General features: G+C 35.4%; 1 protein-coding gene across 2 annotated transcripts in view; it reads left to right on the forward strand.

The window, feature by feature from the left end:
- Positions 1-17671, forward strand: part of LOC125681283 (sodium- and chloride-dependent glycine transporter 1) — a 58558-nt gene extending 40887 nt beyond the window's left edge. For both annotated transcript variants that reach the window (XM_048921307.2, XM_048921308.2), the window contains 6 exons: positions 862-974; positions 4852-4983; positions 8210-8309; positions 8885-8985; positions 9608-9775; positions 15042-17671. In XM_048921307.2, the coding sequence (XP_048777264.1) occupies positions 862-974; positions 4852-4983; positions 8210-8309; positions 8885-8985; positions 9608-9775; positions 15042-15212 (785 nt within the window). In that variant the 3' untranslated portion in view covers positions 15213-17671. The remainder of the gene's footprint in view (positions 1-861; positions 975-4851; positions 4984-8209; positions 8310-8884; positions 8986-9607; positions 9776-15041) is intronic.
- The last annotated feature ends 5241 nt before the right edge of the window (positions 17672-22912 follow it).

Consider the following 22912-nt stretch of genomic DNA (forward strand, 5'->3'; position numbering starts at 1 on the left):
GGGGTCATCCCCACCCCAGGATTTCAAGAATGGTCATGCATCTTAAGAACATTTTAGAACCATAATCCTATGCTATAAACCTCCTGTTTCTTATGTTTAGATAAAGTGAATGGATAACTGGACAAAACATTGGGAATTATCTCCCCTCCACCCCATCCCCCACTGTCTAAGGAATTGAAATCCCAACCCCTTTCTCATCTACTGTTGTGTTCCCTGTGACAAGAATACTTAAAAAATAAATATGATCTCTATTCCAACATCATATTATCTTATTTCTGGTGACACATCTTCGTTTGGGAGTCTCTATATTCGAGAATGGGACTTGGCTTAGTGTGGGTCTCAGTTAGGACTCCAATGCTAAGGAATCATCTCTCTGTAGAAGCAAATGCAGGTAAGTGTTGTGGCCCATGGGCCTCTTATATGTTGAAATCAATGTGTGTAGTCAAGAAATAGAAAAAATAACAGACATCGATAGGCCTAGATGGTTTGAAATGAATCAGATGTCAACGAAAATTCAAACTTGGTGTATAGTTTAATGTGGACTATAGAATGGTGATCAGGTGGTTGGAAATCCTTGGCCAGAACATGTGATTGTTTCTTCATCAAAAAGTGAAAGGCATGGGTCCCTCAGTCGAGACTCAAAAAAAATCAAGGTCCTGTGTCTCAGTAGAGGCTGGTTATGGATGATGTCATCTCAACTCGTTAAAATGTATAACTCCATACAAGTCATCGAGCAGGAATACAGAATCTTGTACTAGCAAGTTATGGGTATTGACAAACATCAAATGCATGTATAAAGCATTTGTCCAAATGATTAAAAATAGGAGTTATTGTCGATTAAATGAAAGTGTTAATTGTTAGGACCGGGTTTGACATTCGTGGCGTATCCAGAAGCTGTGGCCAAACTTCCAGTTTCCCCTCTGTGGGCGTTTCTGTTTTTTCTCATGTTGTTCAGCGTGGGTTTGGATACTCAGGTAAGAAGTTGTTTTATGTTTTTTTGCAACATTTAATGATAGACTGGCAGAAAGTTGAAATGATGACACACTCTCACCAATATTATGATGAAATCAAGAATAGACCATAGAACTCGAAAGAAATGCACAAAATGTTTTGTTCTTTTTTAAATTGACAGTGATATAGTATGAAATATATTTCTTTATTACATCAGAATTAAGAATTAGGGAAACTTATTTCATCATTGTGTTGTCATTACAAATTTTTTGTAACAGAATGAAATCTATTTAAACCTATTCTTACTGCATGCTTTGTCTAACAGGGAAATCTTCTTTTTCATTGTAAAGTGCAAATCTTGAAATATTAACACATTTTAATTAACTTACCAGAGATATATGTCATAATTACATTTCAACATGATTTTCTGAGAAAAGAGGCTCCAGATCTGAGTAATGATAGACATAGTATGTGTAAACAACTGTAGGTAGGTTATTTTTCGTTGCTTGTCACTTTGGTACATTACAGTGAATAATTGCCTTGCAATTGGGTAAGAGGATTCTTTATGGTAAAGGAAAACATCAGTTTATAGTATTAAGTTTATTTCCATCCATGTTAATTAAAACCACAGTCACTCTCGTCTATTTGAGCGATTTATTTAAAAGTATATATATATAATACACTGTGTAGGTACAGCGTGACATCACAATGCAGAATAACATCGCCATTCATGTTGACTTCACAATGCCAATCTAACCACAATTACTTTCAAGAAAGCAGTCATGGCTATATTCTGACTATGACAATGATGCTTATTGTAAAAAAAAAAGTCACAGGTAAATATAATGAACTGATAAAATGATAAGAAAAATGCATTGAGTGATTTGTGCATTTGGTATATATATGTATTATATATAGTGATATATAGATAGAGAATTATTGGAGTGCTCCAATGTATGTAGTTAACTTTGTTGTAGTATGCAATGTAAGACTGAAAGCTCCTAGTACACTGCAGAATCATCATTATCATTAGAAGTTCCATTTTTGTGGGTTCCTCACGTCCACATATGCCTTTGATTTTATGACCCCATGACGAATTGTTATCTAGCACTAGTTCAAAACATTAAGAAAACTTTCCTAGCAGTTGACCAATTTATGAATTTATGTCTCCATTAAATACCTATAAATCTGGCCTGGATTTTTGAAAAGAACTTAAGTTGAAATTTGGACTGAAGTCGGAGATTTTACTAAATTTGGGCAGCTCAAATAGAAGAAAACTCAAACTTAAGTTTCAGATTTTTTCAAGAAATCCAAGCCTGTTCTCCACAAAAATCAACTCCAATGAAAATGAGTGATTCTACAGTAAATGATATAATGGAAGCTTCATTGTTTAATAAATATTTACATTTGCAAATGTTTTGATATGTAATGATGCAACTCAAATGATGCGTCAATTCCCGATGAAAAATCTTACCATGTGACATGAGTGTAATTGTATTGTCATGATAAAGTGACATAATATTTAATGACGTCTTTTCAAATTGTAAGGAGGTTTAAACACTCCAGAGGAAACATGTTGATGGAAAGTGGGAAATACGCACAAAATGTTGAGAATACATACAATATATTGAAATTGAAAACTTGAAAATTTCCTTATTTTAGTTTTTTTTTTTTTTTTTTTTTTTTTAAAATGCAGGTATAGGAGAAAGTCAATTGGAAAAAAAAATTAAAACCTCAGCTCAAATTCACAATCTACAAAAAATTAAAACCTCAGCTCAAATTCACACTCTACAAAAAATTAAAACCTCAGCTCAAATTCACAATCTACAAAAATTAAAACCTCAGCTCAAATTCACACTCTACAAAAAATGATAACCTCAGCTCAAATTCACACTCTACAAAAAATTAAAACCTCCGCTCAAATTCACAATCTACAAAAATTAAAACCTCAGCTCAAATTCACACTCTACAAAAAATGATAACCTCAGCTCAAATTCACACTCTACAAAAAATGAAAACCTCAGCTCAAATTCACACTCTACAAAAATTAAAACCTCAGCTCAAATTCACACTCTACAAAAAATGATAACTTCAGCTCAAATTCACACTCTACAAAAAATTAAAACCTCAGCTCAAATTCACAATCTACAAAAAATTAAAACCTCAGCTCAAATTCACACTCTACAAAAAATTAAAACCTCAGCTCAAATTCACACTCTACATAAAATTAAAACCTCAGCTCAAATTCACACTCTACAAAAAATTAAAACCTCAGCTCAAATTCACACTCTACAAAAAATTAAAACCTCAGCTCAAATTCACACTCTACAAATCAGCAGCTTCATGCATTACCAGACTGAGCTCATTGGCTATGCAATAATGTCAAACGAAGAAGAAACATATTACTGATATTTATTTTTCCATTAGTGTTTCGAAAGGAAGTTGGCCATTATCCCAATGTATTATTCCTCCTTAAATACATCATTGTGCCATAAATGAGTCAACTTTCATGTTTTACGCTGTATATTTTATTGAAAAATATCTTTTGTTTGAAAAATCATTCGGAATACATTTTTGCTCTAATTATTATGGAATCTAACTAGAAGCATTTATTACAAAATATCTGGACATAAATTCTATTAATGATTTTTAAAACTTTGACCAACAATTGCAGAAATATGACTACTGAAACTGTAATATCAACTTTTAGCACTCCATTTCCTTATATAATCCTTAATTTGTAAGAGTGGAACAAAAACTTTGAATGTGTTTTTATGAATGACTGCCAAAAGGAAAAAAATTAGACCCTGAGACCAGAAAATGCAGATATTTGTGTTGTAGATGGTGTAAAGGTTACTTATTGGCCTTAGATAATTTTATGAAAATAAGTAAGAAAAGGGATTGTTTTCAATGAATTATATAGTGTAGTGAAATTAGAGGGTTGAATTTCAGTAAGGGGCAAACTGCCTGGGTACCGGCTTCTGGTAAACGGGGAGTAGGTGCCCAGGCAATTTGCCACGTACTAAAATTCAACCCTGCAATTTCACTACAATAGTTAAAAAAAACATAGAAGTTAACTCATTTATGGCACTATGCTGTATGTTCAGGTGTCATTCCATATCTATTGCAAATGTAAATGTAATTACTATGTCTATACCTCCATTGGGATGTGAAATGCAGTTGGTGGTGTGATCTAATCCTATAATAGCAGGACTAATTGCATTTCGCTTCCTAACGAAGTTATAGAAATGAATGTAAATGGAAGATCTGATTTGGGGAGAGGGACATGATCTGGGAACTATTTTCCATTAAGTAACTCTTGAATTGTCTTTCTGGTTTGGCATTAAAGTAATTTGGTGAAACACACTAAAATGCTTGTTTGCTATATTTTTTTTGTCCAGGATTGTGATGCAATGTGATGCAGGAAGACCCAAATGATCAACACATCTTTGTATCACCATGGTAACCCTGGTGCACTGTGATAAAAATACAAAACTTTTGTATCAAGACTCTATTTTCATTTTGCTCAATGTAGATTCTCAGTACCTAGGTCTGATGGTTGTTGGCCTTTGCAGTCTTCGTAGGTATTGTCATGCATTATTTTCTCTTTTTCACCCAAACGTCCGTGTGTTTGAATTGAATGATAATTAATATTTAAGAAATAAGTATTCAGGAACTCTTGAAATCTAGATTTTCTATTTTATTTTTTGAAATCGAAGCACATTAACAAGTATTTGAAAGTAATCTAAAGAATCGGGATAATGTTAACACTTAAATATTGATTTTCCTGAATTCTTCAATATATATGACCTTTTTTCCAGACAGACATTTGATAATCAATGTTCCCAAAGCTTTCATTTTGATTTTCATTGGATTTGATCTGATGATTTGATTTTATAGTTTGGAATGTTTGAAACCATGACTAGTGCCTTCATTGACGAGTTTCCGACTCTGTTGAGGAAAAGGAAGGTGCTGTTTACTGCTTTCTTATGCTTCATTGAATTTCTCCTGGGGATTCCGTGCATCATGCAGGTGAGCAGACCATAACTGAAATTTTGTCCCCCCTGCTGCAACACAGAAGGGGACATGGAAATACATGTACCGGTGTCCGTCCCACTTGACTTTGTGGACACAACTCCTCCAAAACCGCTCAATGGAATTTGTTCAAATTTTGTAGGATTGTTAGTCACCATATGTAGTTGATCATATTGTGCCACCATGTTGATTCTACAAATTTTACAGGAGTTATGGGACTTTTGTGCTTCAATTTTGGGGGGGGGGGGGGGGGGGGGGGGCGGCGGCAGGGGACATATAGCTACACATAGCAATTTTGTTAGCTCAATTTAGCTGTAGGTTAGCAGACTGTGACTGAAGTTTTAGCTCGTCTTAGATTAGTTTTTCTGATAAAAATGTGTCCAAAATATGAATGTCTCAGATTGTTTAACCTTCTCAATTTTTTAAAATTAATGATAGTGAGGGATATTAATTTCAGTCTCTCCATCCATCTGTCTGTCGATTGTATCACTGGTATTTGATATGATTTGTATAGGTATGGAAGATGTGCATGTGGCAAGGATTTTTCTTTTCTTTAAATTTTGAGAAAATTACAGGTTGTTGAACTTGGTTCGTTTTGAGGAAATATGTTAATTAAATAAAGGACATGGTTTGTCCCTTTATCTCCTCTCACAGTTTAGAAGCTAGGGTCTTTGTAAATAACTTGAAGATGTGCATTGTGCAAGGATTTTGATTCTCAACAATTTTTAATTTTCTTTGATGTTTTATATATTTACAGGTTGTTGAACTTGGTCAAATTTTGAGATATATTTTACACACAGAACTGTCTCTTGGTTTTTCTATCTACCTCTTGTCACAGTTTTAAGCTAAGATCTTTTATTCATACAATACAAAGAGAGTATATCACAGGCTGATGATGGCCGATACTACCTGAAGCAATGTTATACAAATTATATGGCTGAAGAAAAACACCCTATATAAGCATTTTCACTTGCATATTATGCACCATTTGCGGTACTCTTTTTAGCTCACCTGAGCCTTCGGCTCAGGTGAGCTTTTCTGATCAAAATTTGTGAGTTGTCTGTCGGCGACATCGGCAGCGGCGTTGTAAACTTTTCACATTTTCATCTTCGTCTCAAGAACCACTGGGCCAATTATAACCAAATTTGGCCAAAAGCATCCTTGGGTAAAGGGCTTTCAAGTCTGTTCAAATGAAGGGCCATGCCCCCTTCAAAGGGGAGATAATCACAAAAATAGGGTGCAGTCATTTGAAAATCATCTTCTCAAGAACTACTGGGCCAGAGGAGCTGAAATTTTCATGAAAGCTTCATGACATAGTGCATATTCAAGTTTGTTCAAATCATGGCCCCCGGGGGTAGGTTGGGGCCACAATAGAGTATCAAAGTTTTACATAGAAATATATAGGGAAAATCTTTAAAAATCTTCTCAAGAACCAATGAGCCAGAAGAGCTGAAATTTACATGAAAACTTCCTGACATAGTACAGATTCAAGTTTGTTCAAATCATGGCCCCCGGGGGTAGATTGGGGCCACAATAGGGGATCAAAATTTTTACATAGAAATGTATAGGTAAAATCTTTTTCTCAAGAACCAATGAACCAGAAGAGCTGAAATTTATATGAAAGCTTCCTGACATAGTACAGATTCAAGTTTGTTCAAATCATGGCCCCCGGGGGTAGATTGGGGCCACAATAGGGGATCAAAGTTTTACATAGAAATATATATAGGGAAAATCTTTAAAAATCTTCTTCTCAAGAACCAATGAGCCGGAAGAGCTGAGATTTACATGAAAACTTCCTGACATAGTGCAGATTCAAGTTTGTAAAAATCCTGGCCTCCAGTGGTAGGTTGGGGTCATGATACGGACTAAGGTTTTACATGCAAATTTATATGGAAAGTCTTCAGATACGGGCCAAGGTAATTCAGGTGAGCGATGTGGCCCTTGAGCCTCTTGTTTACCTTTCTCCAGGATTTAGCTGTTAAACAGTTTCAACAAACACAACACAAAGCACCCTCCTTTGAAAGGAATTCAGCTTTGTTCAAATGACCCGCCCCACATCTAAAGTTGACCTCCAGGCATTTAGCATCATTGCTGCCATTTTTGAACTTTGTACTTCTCAATGTTAATTTACACCTACATGTACTTATTAGCAATCATTCAATTCTTTATTCTCCTTACCAATAGTACAAAGGTATTGAGAAAATACATATAAGTATTCATACAAATATACAATATGATGTGTTCACAATATTATACATATGGACAAACTGCAGTAATATAAACAAATTCATTATAGTGGGGACAGAGAATGATGGATAGCTTTTAAGAATTTACTTAATTTTCTTAACGTGACAATATTGTCAGAATTAAAAATAAAGAATGAAGGATTGTGATCTGGCTTGGATAAGTGTATAGATTGTGGTGTGGCTGGGATAAGTGTATATATTGTGGTGTGGCTGGGATTAGTGTATATATTGTGGTCTGGATTGGATAAGTGTATAGATTGTGGTGTGGCTGGGATAAGTGTATATATTGTGATCTGGCTGGGATTAGTGTATAGATTGTGGTCTGGATTGGATAAGTGTATAGATTGTGATCTGGCTGGGATTAGTGTATAGATTGTGGTGTGGCTGGGATAAGTGTATATATTGTGGTGTGGCTGGGATAAGTGTATAGATTGTGGTCTGGCTGGGATTAGTGTTATTAGATTGTGATCTGGCTGGGATAAGTGTATATATTGTGGTCTGGCTTGGATAAGTGTATAGATTGTGGTGTGGCTGGGATAAGTGTATAGATTGTGATCTGGCTGGGATTAGTGTATATATTGTGGTGTGGCTGGGATAAGTGTATAGATTGTGGTCTGGCTGGGATAAGTGTATAGATTGTGGTCTGGCTGGGATAAGCGTATAGATTGTGTTGTGGTCTGGCTGGGAATAGTGCAGTGGTATATCAGCTTGAATGGGATGCTAGTTGGAATCCCAGGATGGATGCTTTAAGTTGAGTGAACTATGCACTAAATTGCTTCTTTTTTTCCCCACTCCAATTTGAATAGGTATCGGCATCAGCTGGAGTTAAGCCTGTTGTCGTCATGGCAATGGAGAAATTCCCTTCTTAAATATCTTTATAATCTTACAATTAATACCTTTATGAATATAATCTTATGATTAATTTCTTTATGATGTTATGATGAATACCTTTATAATCTTCACTTTTTGATTGACAGGGAGGGATCTACGTGCTCCAGATCATGGATTGGTACTGTGCTGTCTTCTCTATGATGTTGTTGTCATTGACCGAATGTGTGGTCATCGGCTGGATCTATGGTAAGTGTCTTCTAATGCTGTTATCATTGATGGAGTGTGTGGTCATCGGCTGGATCTGTGTGGTCATTGGCTGGATCTATGTTAAGTTTCCTGTAATGCTGTTGTCATTGACCGAGTGTGTGGTCATCGGCTGGATCTATGTTAAGTGCTGTGGGAGAAATGTTTGAAAATAACAGGTTTTAATTTTATTCTCTCTCTCTCTATCTCAGCGAGATTGTTTGAGAGAGTGTTTTATTACCAGAACATCATGATTATATTACATGCTTGCCTATTGATACCTTTGTTAAAGGTCAAGGACATACTATTGATAATCTAAATTTAATGTTTGTGAATGGTATCCATTAAATGATGCCATGTTGCCTGGCTTTCCTTTTGAATAATAATTCAGGAATATATAAAAATAAATTCTCACTTCAACATTGATATGCACTTAGCATCCCCCTTTTTCTCTCTCTCTCTCTCTCTGTAGTTTTTACCAAAACGAAATGTTTTGTCCTTCATAACAGTTGTTTTATTGATCTGAAAAGTGACCATCCCCAGGGATTTCCAAGTGTTGTATTTTTTTTCCTGTGCAGGTGCGGACAGGTTTTACAAGGACATCGAACTGATGATTGGGTATCAGCCCTGCTTGTGGTGGAAGATTTGCTGGATGGTTATCACGCCAGTTACGATCATTGTAAGTAGACAGGAAATGTTGTTAAATCAGATCATGTCTGAAAAAACTGAGAGGATCAAAGGATTTTATTATGATTACGTTCTTGATGGCTCATTGGTAAGGATGAACAGCCGATGAGTCATTGGCCAGAACTTTGTCTTCGAGACAGCAGAATTTACATGATAACAGCTGCTCTGAATGATTCATGTTTCTATCAAATTCAACCTGAGCAGAGAAAGATTAACGGATTGTTCGCTACAAATTTTATGATTAATGCATCTTGCTCTAAAATACAATGGTTCATGCAGTGGTTAGCAACAGAATCGTGTCAAAGTATTGATGGACACCAAATCTATTTTTGTGGAATTAAAGTAATTTTTACTCGTTTTATATGATGGAAAGTAATTGGGAAAGTATATGCTCTTTTATATACCACTATCTGGTTTATACTGGGTAAGCTAGCCTAACTTACTTCACATCGTATAAATTGTGTAAAAATTATTTTCGTTCCTTAATTAACCATATAATAATATTCTTGAAATTAGTGTGGGTGACTGCTGTGAATGTTACCCAAGTGGAAAACTGAGGGTAAAATTACCATTAGACTGTGTGTAATTTGTATCATTGTTCTTTTGTCCCTCAGTGTATATGGCTGTTCAGTGTGACCCAGCTGAGCCCAGTGACTTACGGAGATTACAAGTACCCAGATGTTGCCATTGCGATTGGTTGGATGCTCGGCCTTGTGTCCCTCTTGCCTGTGCCATTGTGTGCTCTGATCGCTATTCTGGGGGAACAAGGAAGTCTGATTGAGGTAAGGATAGGTAACTCCCTGTTAAGATCACCTGACTGAGTGAATGAAAAGCTCAAGTCAGCTTATCTAATCACTTTTTGTCTGTCTGCCTGTAAACGCTTAACAATTTTGACTTCATCTCCAGAACCACAGAGCTAATTTCAGTCAAACTTGCCACAAAGCATGCATGGATAAAGAGGATTCAAATGAAGTACTATGCCCTTGTTTAAGAAATAGTGAAAATTTTGTGGCTTCTTTTAAAAATCGTTTTCTCAAGAACCATGGGGCCAATTTTAATTAAACTAGACATAAATCATTGTTGAATAAAGGGGTTTGTTCAAATAAAGGGCCATGCTCCCTTCAACAGGGAGATAATCAATAAAAGGCAAAAGTAGGGTGGGGGTCATTTAAGAATCTTCTCAAGAACCACTGGGCCAGAAAAGTTGAAATATGCATGAAAGCTTCCTGACAAAGTATATTCAAATTATGGGGGCCATAGGGTGGGACAGCATTAGGGGATCAAAGTTTTTCATGGGAATATATAGGATAAATTCTTTTGAAGAACACTAAGGCTATGATTAATTACTGTAAGTTGGTTTAATTCCACGTTGTTAAAATTTCACGATTTGTTACAAGGGTACCAATCGCGATGGTTTTATTTTCACGCTCAGTCTCGGTGATATGTCCACTGTGTCACTGAAATGACCCTCAGGCTCCGGCTAGTAGTATCAACTGCTGAGTAAAATTCACAAGAAACTTTCATTTTGTGTGGTCATTTAATGAGTTCATTTTCAAGGTAGCCTTTGGAAAGTTAGCATGTCTACTTTAAACTGGGTGAAAAACGGAAAGCTTGCAATAAAACCCCCAAATTCTTTGTATCAACACGTACAAAATACAATGCCATGAAAACACATTTAAATCATCTATTTTGAACAATTTAAGAAATGAAATCAGATAAATTATCTTCTCAATTATCATTAGGTGCTAGGTAAGCGCCAATTAAAGGTGTCGACGATAAGCGTCCCTGCTGCGTGTACGGACAACCTGCAAGCCTCTTGATATTCAGATTAACGGACGATTTAAAACGCGTTTAAATCCGAATTCCAGACATATTATGCAAACGAAATCAAAACTTCTCCAAAAAAAGGTGTCGACATTGAGGATGTTGAAATCGACTTGCGCTGTCGAAATAAAACCGATCCACGCTAAATGGCTTGTGAGAGCCATTGATATACTGGGCCAAGACAAGTTTGAAAAAGCCGGTATATAATTCACTGTGACCTGCAGTGTAAAAGCAATTAAGAGTATACAAGTACATGTATACTAAAATGTCATATTGTATGTATGCATTCATATGTTAAATGATGTAACTATTCAATACTTTCCCCCCAGCTGATCATAGTATCCCGTTCACAAAAATAAAACCGAGTTAACTCTCTATATTTTTACTTCATTATTCACTATGGGTTTAATTTCGCGAAGAAAAGATAAATCGTGAACATAGTGAAATTAAAAAACCATCGTGATTATTTCCCAATCTATAGTATATTGATAAGCTAGCATTTATAGGTAGAGCAGATTCAAGTGTATTCAAATCATGATCCCCAAAGGTAGGTTGGAGCCACTATAAATATGTAGGAAAACATCTTGAAAATCTTCATCTCAACAACAGCAAGGTCATGATTAGTCATATTGATATGCAAGCATCTACAGGTAATTCACATTCAAGTTTGTTCACATCAGGGCCTCCAGGGTAGAGTGAGACCACAAAAGGATATGGGGATACACAGGAAATTGATTAAACTATTCTTTTGAAGAGTAGTAGGGCCACACAAAATCATATCTAAATGTATATCTTCCAAGTTTTTTTTTGAAAATCACAAAAGCTGAATGTACAACAGCAGAGCCAAGGTGACTCGGGTGAGTGACGTGGCCCATGGGCCTCTTGTTGTACATTGTATTTTGATTTAACAGAGAAGGGAGAAAATACAAAAGACCGGATTGATGAAACACACTGAATGTAGTAAGAGATTACTGACTGAACTGTCTTGTCTGGCAATTAGTCAGTCTGACCACTACAATAGCAATGTCTTCATTGATCTTCTGAATTATACTTGAAAGATTTTATTGGTATTTAAAGAAACCCAAACTGATATACAAGTTTGTTCTATTTTATGGCATTTTGATTCAAGGTGGTGAAAGTGATGCTATTTTATTCATGAGAAATTCATTTTCACAGAGATACATAATTTGCAAGGTTGTTCTAGCATGAAACTGAAGTTCTACTGAATAATTCTGACAAGATTTAAAATAATACTGTTTTGCAACTGTTTTATAAGTAATTTGCAGTTGAATTCGTTTTTTCTGTGCATGGTTTGATTAAAGTATTTTTTTTTTTGCAAGTAATTTATTATTGAATTCGTTTTTAGCTCACCTGAGCTAAAAGCTCAAGTGAGCTTTTCTGATCACCCGTATTCCGGCGTCCATCCGTCTGTCTGTCCATCTGTAAACTTTTAACATTTTTGACTTCTCAAAAACCACTGGGCCAATTTCAACCAAAGTTGGCTCAAAGCATCCTTAGGTAAAGGGAATTCTAAATTGTTAAAATAAAGGGCCAGGCCACCTTCCAAGGGGAGATAATCAAGAAAAGGTAAAAATAGGGTAGGGTCATTAAAAAATCTTCTTCTCAAGAACCACTGGGCCAGAAAAGATGAAATTTATAGATAAGCTTTAATAGGTAGTGCAGATTCTAAATTGTTAAAATCCTGGCCCCCGGGGGTCGGATGGGGCCACAATAGGGGATCAAAGTTTTACATACAAATATATAGGAAAAAATCTTTAAAAATCTTCTTCTCAAGAACCACTGAGCCAGAAAAGCTGATATTTATATGAAAGCTTCCTTATATAGTGCAGATTCTAAATTGTTAAAATCCTGGCCCCCGGGGGTAGGATGGGGCCACAATAGGGGATCAAAGTTTTACATACAAATATTTAGGAAAAATCTTTAAAAATCTTCTTCTCAAGAACCACGGAGTCAGAAAAGCTGATATTTACATGAAAGCTTCCTGACATAGTGCAGATTCAAGTTTGTTCAAATCATGGCCCCTGGGGGTAGGATGGGGCCACAAGGGGGGATCAAAGTTTTACATACAAATATATAGGAAAAATCTTTAAAAATCTTCTTGTCAAGAACCATTGGGCCAAAGAAGTTCACATTTACATGAAAGCTTTCTGACATAGTGTAGATTCAAGTTTGCAAAAACCATGGCCTACAGGGGTAGGTTGGGGCCATAATAGGGACTACGGTTTTACATGCAAATAGATATGGAAAATCTTCTGATATGGACCAAGGTGACTCAGGTGAGCGATGTGGCCCATGGTCCTCTTGTTTCTGTATGTGGTACACAGTCATTTCTTGTACAAGTGATTTGCAGTTGATGCCCTATGAGTTATTTAAGAGTTTACATTTGTTGCTATGAGTGATTTAAGAGTTTACACTTGTTGCTATGAGTGATTTAAGAGTTTACACTTGTTGCTATGAGTGATTTAAGAGTTTACATTTATTGCTATGAGTGATTTAAGAGTTTACATTTGTTGCTATGAGTGATTTAAGAGTTTACACTTGTTGCTATGAGTGATTTAAGAGTTTACATTTGTTGCTGTGAGGGATTTAAGAGTTTACATTTGTTGCTATCAAATGAGTGATTTAAGAGTTTACATTTATTGCTACGAGTGATTTAAGAGTTTACATTTGTTGTTATGAGTGATTTAAGAGTTTACATTTGTTGCTATGAGTGATTTAAGAGTTTACATTTGTTGCTGTGAGGGATTTAAGAGTTTACATTTGTTGTTATGAGTGATTTAAGAGTTTACATTTGTTGCTATGAGTGATTTAAGAGTTTACATTTGTTGCTATGAGTGATTTAAGAGTTTACATTTGTTGCTGTGAGGGATTTAAGAGTTTACATTTGTTGTTATGAGTGATTTAAGAATTTACATTTGTTGCTGTGACGGATTTAAGAATTTGCAGTTGATGCTTTTAGCGTAATTTACAGGAATTTTTCATATGATATTTACAATTTTGCATTTGTTTGTACAGTTTTCAGTCAATTGTTTTATAAGTGATTAAGAGGTAGGTGTTTTTCATTATGCCACCAGAATCAAAGATTCGGGGGCATATAGGTTTTGGCCTATTCGTCTCTGTGGCAAAAAAAAACTTAACCTTTGTCATATCTGTACTGACACGAAAGACTAGGTTTCTGTACGTCAGTTTATTCAATTAGTAAAAAGCTGTAACAAAAATAAATACACAATTACATAAAGAAATTCAGAATAACTTACAATAAAGTTATGCACTCACGATTGACAAATAATGAGTATTTTAAGAATATGAAAATTTGTATAAACAATTAACTTCACATTATACCAATTAATTATGCAGTATTCAAAAAATATAAATACTAGTATGACTATAAAGTAATATCGAATAAAAGGAAATGATTACTTTTACTACATATATCTCATAAACAATGGTTGACTATGCACGAACTATTTCCCGCCAAACAGGTACATTGTTTACCTGCACTTACATCCAAACAGATAAATACTGCATGTCATAAATAAATGAAAATATAATAAAAACTTACACTGTGGGACTACAGGATACGATAAAGGGTTGTACTCTGTACAAGGTGTGGTGGTATCTTTGCCGTACGTGGTGCGCGTGGAGACTTCTGTCTCTGAGCATCTATATCCACTGACAAATCTGATTGTACTAACTGGAGAGTTTAAGACAAGGGCAGTAACTCATGAAAAGTTCTACTTCTGAGTAATTCATACGTAAAAATATTCGTGTTACACAACAATATCCTTTACACTATAAGAGGCAGAGCTTTAATATATGGTAATACTATGTGTATTTCTTTTGGCAAAACCTTTCCATTGACACCAATATCTTTGATCTGTTGACCTTAACATTGACCTTTGACCTACTTTTAGAAAAATTCAATTATAATCCATATCTTTCAATCATAAGAGGTACTGCTGTTATATTTAGCATGTGCAGTTTTTGTGAGAAGACCTTTCCAGTGATACCAGATTTGTTGACCTTGTGACCTTTAAATTGACCTCTGACATATTTTGAAAATTATTTACTAAAATGAGTTTTACTTTGTTGAAATCCGAGGGCATCAGTGTTTCACAAACGCATCTTGTTTTATTAGTGATTTACAGTTTGCAGTCATTTGCTTTTGTAAAAACTAATTTGATGATTCATTGACTTTTACAGCGAATCAAGAAGTTGGTCCACCACTCTGATGACTGGGGTCCAGCAGTGGAGAAACACCGAGCGCGATACCTACAATCACTACAGGACTCCTCCCCCCACGTCTACTTAGACTCTGTAGTTTGTACACCGCTAGTCGAGTCAAAAGACAATGCTGCAAGTCAACTCTCATAGGACATTATTAGGTCATGGAATTTAAAGTTTAGTTGCTGTCAGTGCACATATAAGTTAATGAGTTTCATATCAAGAATCTCTGTAACAAGACCCACCAGACAATAGGGGCTTAAGAATTTCTAGGGACCAAAAATGAAGTAGCACTGAAATGTATTGAAATTTTTTAACAAGGTTTTTATAAGGTTTGGTTTTATGAAGTATCAGAATTTCCATTCATACAGTACACATACTTTCAAATTGTTGAATTTTTAGGTGGGGGGGGGGATGCATAAATCTTAATACATCGTACATGTATACGAATGTTATGGTGGAAGTAGGTGCTAGGTTTGGAAAAATCATTACTCTGATTCTTAAATTTGTAAAATTTAATGTGGCAAGCAAGTTTTTGAATTTTATTCAGTGTTACTGGACTGAATAGAGTTTCATAATCATTGTATAGATGTTTCATTTCCTACACTTTAAATTTGAATTCATGTATTTGATATATGTGTGTTTTCATTTTTTAGATTATTAAGCATATTTTATCATTTTAACTCTAAAAATGCGGATGGTTGAAATTAGAATTATCTGTTGTCATTGCATTGACCTACCGATAGCCTTTGTATGAAGGTACCCAGCAATCAAAAGCACAGCTTCCAACTCCCTGAAGAGCAATGTCTTTCTAAATTCTGGTCAGGTTGAGATTTTCTAGGATATACATCATTATGCACACTACCCGCTGCTAACAGATTATCACTCGCTATTAGGTTGTTCATGGTTAGCAGCTGTGCAAAAGTTTCATTTCCCCCCAAATGCTTTGTTTGTGAACTACTCGTAGAAGAGCAGAATCTCTTAGTATTGTCTTCAATAAAGAATAATGGTTTTATTGAGGTGAAGAACAATGCAATTTTTAACTTTTTTTTTTTTTTTTTTTTTTTTTGGCTTTTAATATGCTGAGTCTCAATTTTTCTTCAATGAAGAAGTAGGGATTTTATTGAAAAAGGCTATTGCCTCCAACTTGCCAAACGAAACAGCATTTCATCTCCTTCCTACATGTCAAAGGGGATACTGAAAGGCAGTGGTGTTTATATTGACACCAATACAAGACAATTCAACCTGCATCAGGTTCAATGACCCATTTATAGATGTACTCAACTTCATCATGCTCTTGTGTGTGTTTTTTCTTCTTTAAATAATAAAATTCAAAGAATGAATGTAAAAAAAAAATTATTTATTAAAACATGAATTTTTAGTAACTTTTCTTGGTCACAATTCATTTTCTTGAGTGCTTTTTGTGTTGTACTTGTAGATGTTCATGCCTGCAGGATTAAATGTCAGGAATATGTTTTTGGTCTGTCTGTCTTAGATTTTAACCTTAGTACTTTTAATTTTAACTCGACAAAAGAGACTCTTCAAACTTGCTGAACTTTACATTCTGTCACAAATGAAAATTTAGGTCAATTCGTACATCCTTTGATTTCTCTTGAAATGTGATAGTTTTCGTGTTGAAATAGTTCAAAATTGAAGATATGATTTATAATACCAAAACTGATTCCTTTCCCAAATGACATTTTTCCATTTTCATTGAAAATTTTCATAACCATGAAGTTTTCCATTTGAATAGAAATTATTGGAAAATCGTACATGTAATTTCATTATATGAGGATTAAGGGCGAGGTGAAAACTTCAGTGTCTGAAAAAAAACTAAATTCACATGGTTTTCAACACACACACCCCCCCCCCCCCCCACCCCCCTTTGAAAATAAATAAGATGAATGTTGAAACTAATAAAAGCATATGATTATAAATAACACTCTGTATACCTTTCCTTAGAGTACTGTTTATTCACAAATGAAAGTGCACAATAAAACTATTTATGTTCATTGAAATGTAATATTATGTGGTTTTTAACAGTCATTTGTCTTTTTCCACTAAAGTGTAATCGATGTTGGATGATAGAAACTTTTGAGAAATTTTATACCCCCTCCCCCTAACTATTTGAATTCAGATTTTTTATAAATCTGACATCGATCTTTTGATCTCACCCCTAACATGTATTCATTTCATTGTTGTTGATGCTTGTGTTAATCTTATTGTTGTTATACTTGTGGCCCATACTTTGTGGAGCTTTCTACAGCTGTTGAAAATAGGAATACTTGGTCATTTGAGAGAAAATGGGAGAAAATTCATGATTTTTTTTTATGTTAGACACTCTAAATTCATAACATACAGCTAAAGTAAGAATAAATTTTGTTTATTTTCCCTATTTAATGTGGGGTTTTTTGTGGTTCTTAATTAAGGGCAAATTAGGTTGTTGGTGGACACCAATGAGCATTGCCACACACGGGGGCATTGTGTTTTGCAAACATTAGAACTTGCAGTCAAGTTGAAACTTGCGTTCATTTCATTCTAGTACTGTGTATAGAGCTGCTTAGTGTTCTTTCTCTCTTTCACACTTCAAATAAATTAATCGGAAGCAAGACTTTCTTATCTGTGGTTTTTAGCTTTCATGAGCTGAAAGCTCAAGTGAGCAATTCTGATAACTTTTTGTCCAGCGTCCATCTGTCCCTAATCTTTTAACATTATTGACTTCTTCTCCAGAACCATGGGACTAGTTTCAGCCAAATTTGCCACAAAGCATGCTTGGGTAAAGAGGATTCAAGTTTGTTCAAATTAACTGTCAAGCCCATTTTGAAGTGGAGATGATGAAGAATTACGAAAATGTAGTAAAAAAAAATTCTAAAGAACCAATGGGCCAATTTCAATCAAACAAGGCACAAACCATCCTTGAATGAAGGGGAAATGACGAGCCATAATTGCGCCCTCCAAAGGGGAGGTAATCATGAAAATAGGCTTGAGTCATTTAAAAATCTTACTACCGTAGTAAGAACCACTAGAAAAGAAAAGTTGAAATTTAAATGCATGCTTTCTGACTTGGTGTAGATTCATGTTTATTCAAATCATGGCCCGCGGGGGTAGGGTGGGGCCACATGGTGATATGTAAGATAAATCTTTTAAAACAAAAGGACCATGATTAAACATTAATAGGGTGGGGCCACATGGTGATATGTGAGATAAATCTTTAAAAACAAAAGGACCATGATTAAACAATATCTGCAAGCATTCCCAAGTGGTGCAGATTCAAGTTAGTTCAGTTTGGGGGGGGGGGGGTACAGTGACACCACAATACTAATGGAATATATAGGAAATATCTCAAAAAATCTTTCAGCAGGGCCATATTAACATGTAGTCATCTCCAGGTAGTGCAGTTTGAGGTTTGTTCAAATTATGGTCCCAGGGATGAGATGGGGCCACAATAGGGGGTCAAAGTTTGAAAAGGGGAGATATACATGTATATAGGATAAGTCTTTTCAAGAACAACAGGGCAATGATTAAACATATTAATATTAGAGCATTCCCCAGGTAGTGCAGATTCTAAAAGTGGGGGGGGGGGGGGGGGGGGTATGGTGAGGCCACATTAGGGGGATCAAAGTATAGATGGGCATCTTTTCAATGACAAGGCCATGAATACTCGAATCCAATGAACCTCAACTGAATGATCCCATGAATCTCTAACAAATATATAGTATTGAGCCTCTAATTAAATGAATTAATTAGGACAGTCCTGAGAATAGGACATGGGTATTTATAATGATCACAATATGAGAAAATATCATGAACTAACAAGAGGCCCATGGGCAACTGCATCAATCACATTGGCCCTGGTGTTCAGATATCGTGATTTCTAAAAGATTTTTTTGCAATCTTTATTCCCAGAACCTATATTGTGGCCCCAACCTAGCCCCATAGGGTCACAATGTAACCATGGTACAATGTCCCAAGATAAAAAGTAATGGTTTAAAATTTTCAAAAACGTTTCTTTATATATTCTCATATAAAACTTTGATCCCCTTTTGAGGCCCCATCCTACCCCTTATGGTCGTGCTTTGACCATACTTCAATCTGCACTACCAAGGGATGTTTGCATATTAATTACTAGTCATTGGTTCATTTGATCATTAATTAAATTAAGTTCATTAGATTAGAGCATTGGACGTCCCAGAAAGATGAAATGACAGAATGCTATATAGCCATGCTTTGAAATACAGTGCAGGAAACCAGGAGTCTCTGTCTAGACCGGAGCTCTACTGGTTAAGAGATTCTTGGAAATTCTTAATGAAATCTGCTTAGTGTTGAATTTCTTGAAAGAGATCTTAATTAATGCTAGTATTAACTCACACTGTTCAAATACAGATATCAAAGGCATAATAGTGAATGGTAAGGAACACAAAATTTCCCAATATGCAGAGTCAGACGACACAACTTGGGCTCTTGATAGTTCATCAAAATCACTTTGCTGCACTTGACACTATAGACTACTACTCGACTTTCTCTGGGTTAAAAATAAACAGCTCAGAAATAAAAATTGTTTAGATAGGCTCTGAAAAATTCTCTAGTCAAGTATATCACCATACAAGATTTAAACTAGAATGGAGATGCACTACTTTCAATTTATTTGGAATAGAATTTTCTGTGGATACCAAAAATTAAAGCTTTGATACGCCAGTGGAATTGAAGAATACTCGCTCCCATTTGTCGAGTCACAGTAGCCAAAACACTGCTTTTACCTAAGCTAAATCATCTGTTTATTACACGTTTACCAAATCCAGATAAAGATATGTCTTTTCTGAATAACTTTTTTTTTATTTATATGGAATTCAAAGATTGACAAGTTCAAGAGACAAATTGTCACCCAAGATTACTTAAAAGGTAGCATGAAAATGGTTGAGGTGAAATTTTTAAAAATGTTCTTGGGTTAAAAGATTCACAAACCATGGGTGGATATTTTTTGGGCAGTGGTGAAAAAGATGATAAATTTTGGAAATGAATATATTTATACTGTTATAAACCATAGCAATGACTTTTGGTGTGATATTTTTCAATCATGTTTACCAATGAAAGGTGAAGACGACGAACAGTGATCAATCTCGTTACTCCTATAAGCAATACAAAATAGATAGTTGGCAAACACGGACCCCTCGAGCAATGGATGATAAATATTCCGTGCAAAAACTCGGTTCTATTCCAGTATAGCATAATACAAAAATGTGTGTTTGTAATTAAGGCATTGATGTATCAACATAGTGTGAAAATAATTGGAGACTTCATAGATTAAGATGGAAATTTTTTATTGCTACAAGATTTTTCACAAAAATTTAGACTGCAATAGGCCTAAATTTTGGAGCCCTTCACCGGCAATTGTGACGTCTCCATATGATCGAATGAAAGATTCTCGAGCAGGACGTAAACCTACAAATAATCAATCATTTAAATTACACCACTAAGCGGATTAACCCGAAAAAGAAAAAATTAACCTGAGCAGTAGCATTCTAAAACTACCTTTAAATTTTACATTACACCGCGTATACGTCATTCCTCCTGTCATTGGTTGTTCACATTCTCAGAATAAGTTTTATTTGTCTATATTACCATCTTGTCATTGATAGAATTTCATTTATACTATTTGATTATCTTTATTTACCTTTCGTGATTGATACTGAACTGAAAGATAACGGTTCACAATGGATGGCAATTCCAGAGCATCATTTTTCGAGAAAATACTATGTGGCTCTGAATGCATCAACGAAAGGGTGGGCAGCACTGAAATTCCTAGTCATGTTGACAAAGGAAAGCATAGAGGCTGTATGTTTACCATCCGTATCTCAAGCAAGATTTTCACAGACGATCAATCTGAGACCATGTATCCTTCTGACGCTCCTCAACTTTTTTTTACCGCTCAATTTCCCTTTCAATATTTGGATGTGAAAAGCAACATGTTGAAATGCGGGTTAGAACTTTATTTGAACTGGTTCATAATGAAATATGGTATTTTAACGTTGAAATTTTAGACAAAATATCGGATATGAGACCTCGCTTTCAGATGAATGCAGAGTAACTGGTAATGCAAAATAATCATTGCAGAATGATTCTTAAAACTGCAAAGGTAGGTGAGTTTTTCTCATTGCTACATATTTATACTGTTTGCAATGCAATTTGTAGGCTCATCCGAAGCATTTTCCCAGAGATAATAAATGCTGCTATCAGGAGAGACTGCCATAATAAGCTAATAAAGCCGTTCAAGGACTACGATGTGTCTTCGAATGAATAATGTGTGATGTGGACTCATACATTCGATGTAGTACGACAAAATTGGTCTTCTAAACACTTTGTTCTCTTGTGTTCCATCGGTTCTTACCGAGGGTTCAAGAAACCATAGCAGCTCTGATTTTGGTAAGTGGTTATGAAGCGGAGCTGCAGTATACGTTCAAAAATCCGTCTACAATCAGAATAGGTGATGGAGATCTAAAAAGTGTGAAGTCTGAGCTTGAAGATAGTCCAAGTAATACTTCAATGCCCAAAAAGCAAAAACTGGACAAGGAACGGAACAGAAAACTTATGGAAATGGCTCCACTGTGATGTGTCCTTAGATGCAGCACTTTGTTTCTGCTGTATAACAGCTTACAAGGGTGGTATGTTATCCAATCATAATAAAAATTTTGTCAAAGGGATTCTGTAATTGGAAGAAAAAAATGCCAACAGCAAGTGTCATAATGAAGCAATTGGGAGATCGTTTACACTTCCAACAGTATTGAGGGATGTTGGTGAATCTCTCAGTAAACAACACTCGTAACAGAAAAAAGACAACAGAGATTGTTTCCTGAAAATACTTCGAAGTTTAAGATATCTAGCAAAACAAAATATTTCAATCAGGGGGAAACAGGAGAGTTCTAATTTTCACGAGCTGGTTAAACTGCAGGCAGAGAGTGATCCTGTTTTGCAGGCATGGATTCAGAGAAAACTAACAAATATGTTTCAGTACAAGTTCAAAACGACGCACTTACGAGGGCTGTTCGATAGGTAATGTGTATTGTACCATATCACGATAACGCTTTGCACGATTTCGTGGATGATGATACTCCTGAATAGCTCTATTCAATACCTTTCCAACGGTATAAACACGAGTCTTCAGCTCCTCATAGTTTTAAACTTACAGTCATTTCAATAGAGGCAGTCGTTGACCACTGTTGTAAAATGGTTGGGAAACGGGTTGAGAATATTGAAGAAATTAGAGCTTATATAAAAGTTCGCACAAAACTCAGTCATTCGGTAATGCAGATTTTTAGTGAATTGGGGGAAGTTTATGGGTCTGATAAGGTATCTTGTGAGACAGTTCGTAGGAGGAGAAAGAAATTGCTGACTGACACAGAGTCCGCCAAAGACGCAGCAAAATCTTGCCGACATGTGACTGTAACAGGCAAGGCAAATGTGTCTCGAAAGTCGGGGAAATAATTGAAAGTGGTGGTAGATACACGATTCGTGATATAGCCAAAACTGTTGGCATATCGCTACAGTGGGTGCATTTCATTTTGAAAGTACGAAAGATTTCTGCCAGATGGATACCGCATATATTGACAGATTGACCAAAAATCGGGTACGAGTAGAAACCGTTAAGCGATTGCTCAAAATGTTTCCCAAATTCAATCAAAGACAATTTGCAAAAATTGTTACTGGTGACGAAACATGAGTTCACTATTTCGAACCAGTAAGAAAAATTGGAAATAAAATATGGCTAACTAAACACAGTAGAAGGCCTGTAGTTGTCAAAAGAACCATAAGCACAAAGGTTCTTTATTGCAATATTCTTCTCATGTGATGGTATA

Source organism: Ostrea edulis, chromosome 2, assembly GCF_947568905.1.
Source record: "Ostrea edulis chromosome 2, xbOstEdul1.1, whole genome shotgun sequence".
Lineage (NCBI taxonomy): Eukaryota > Metazoa > Mollusca > Bivalvia > Ostreida > Ostreidae > Ostrea > Ostrea edulis.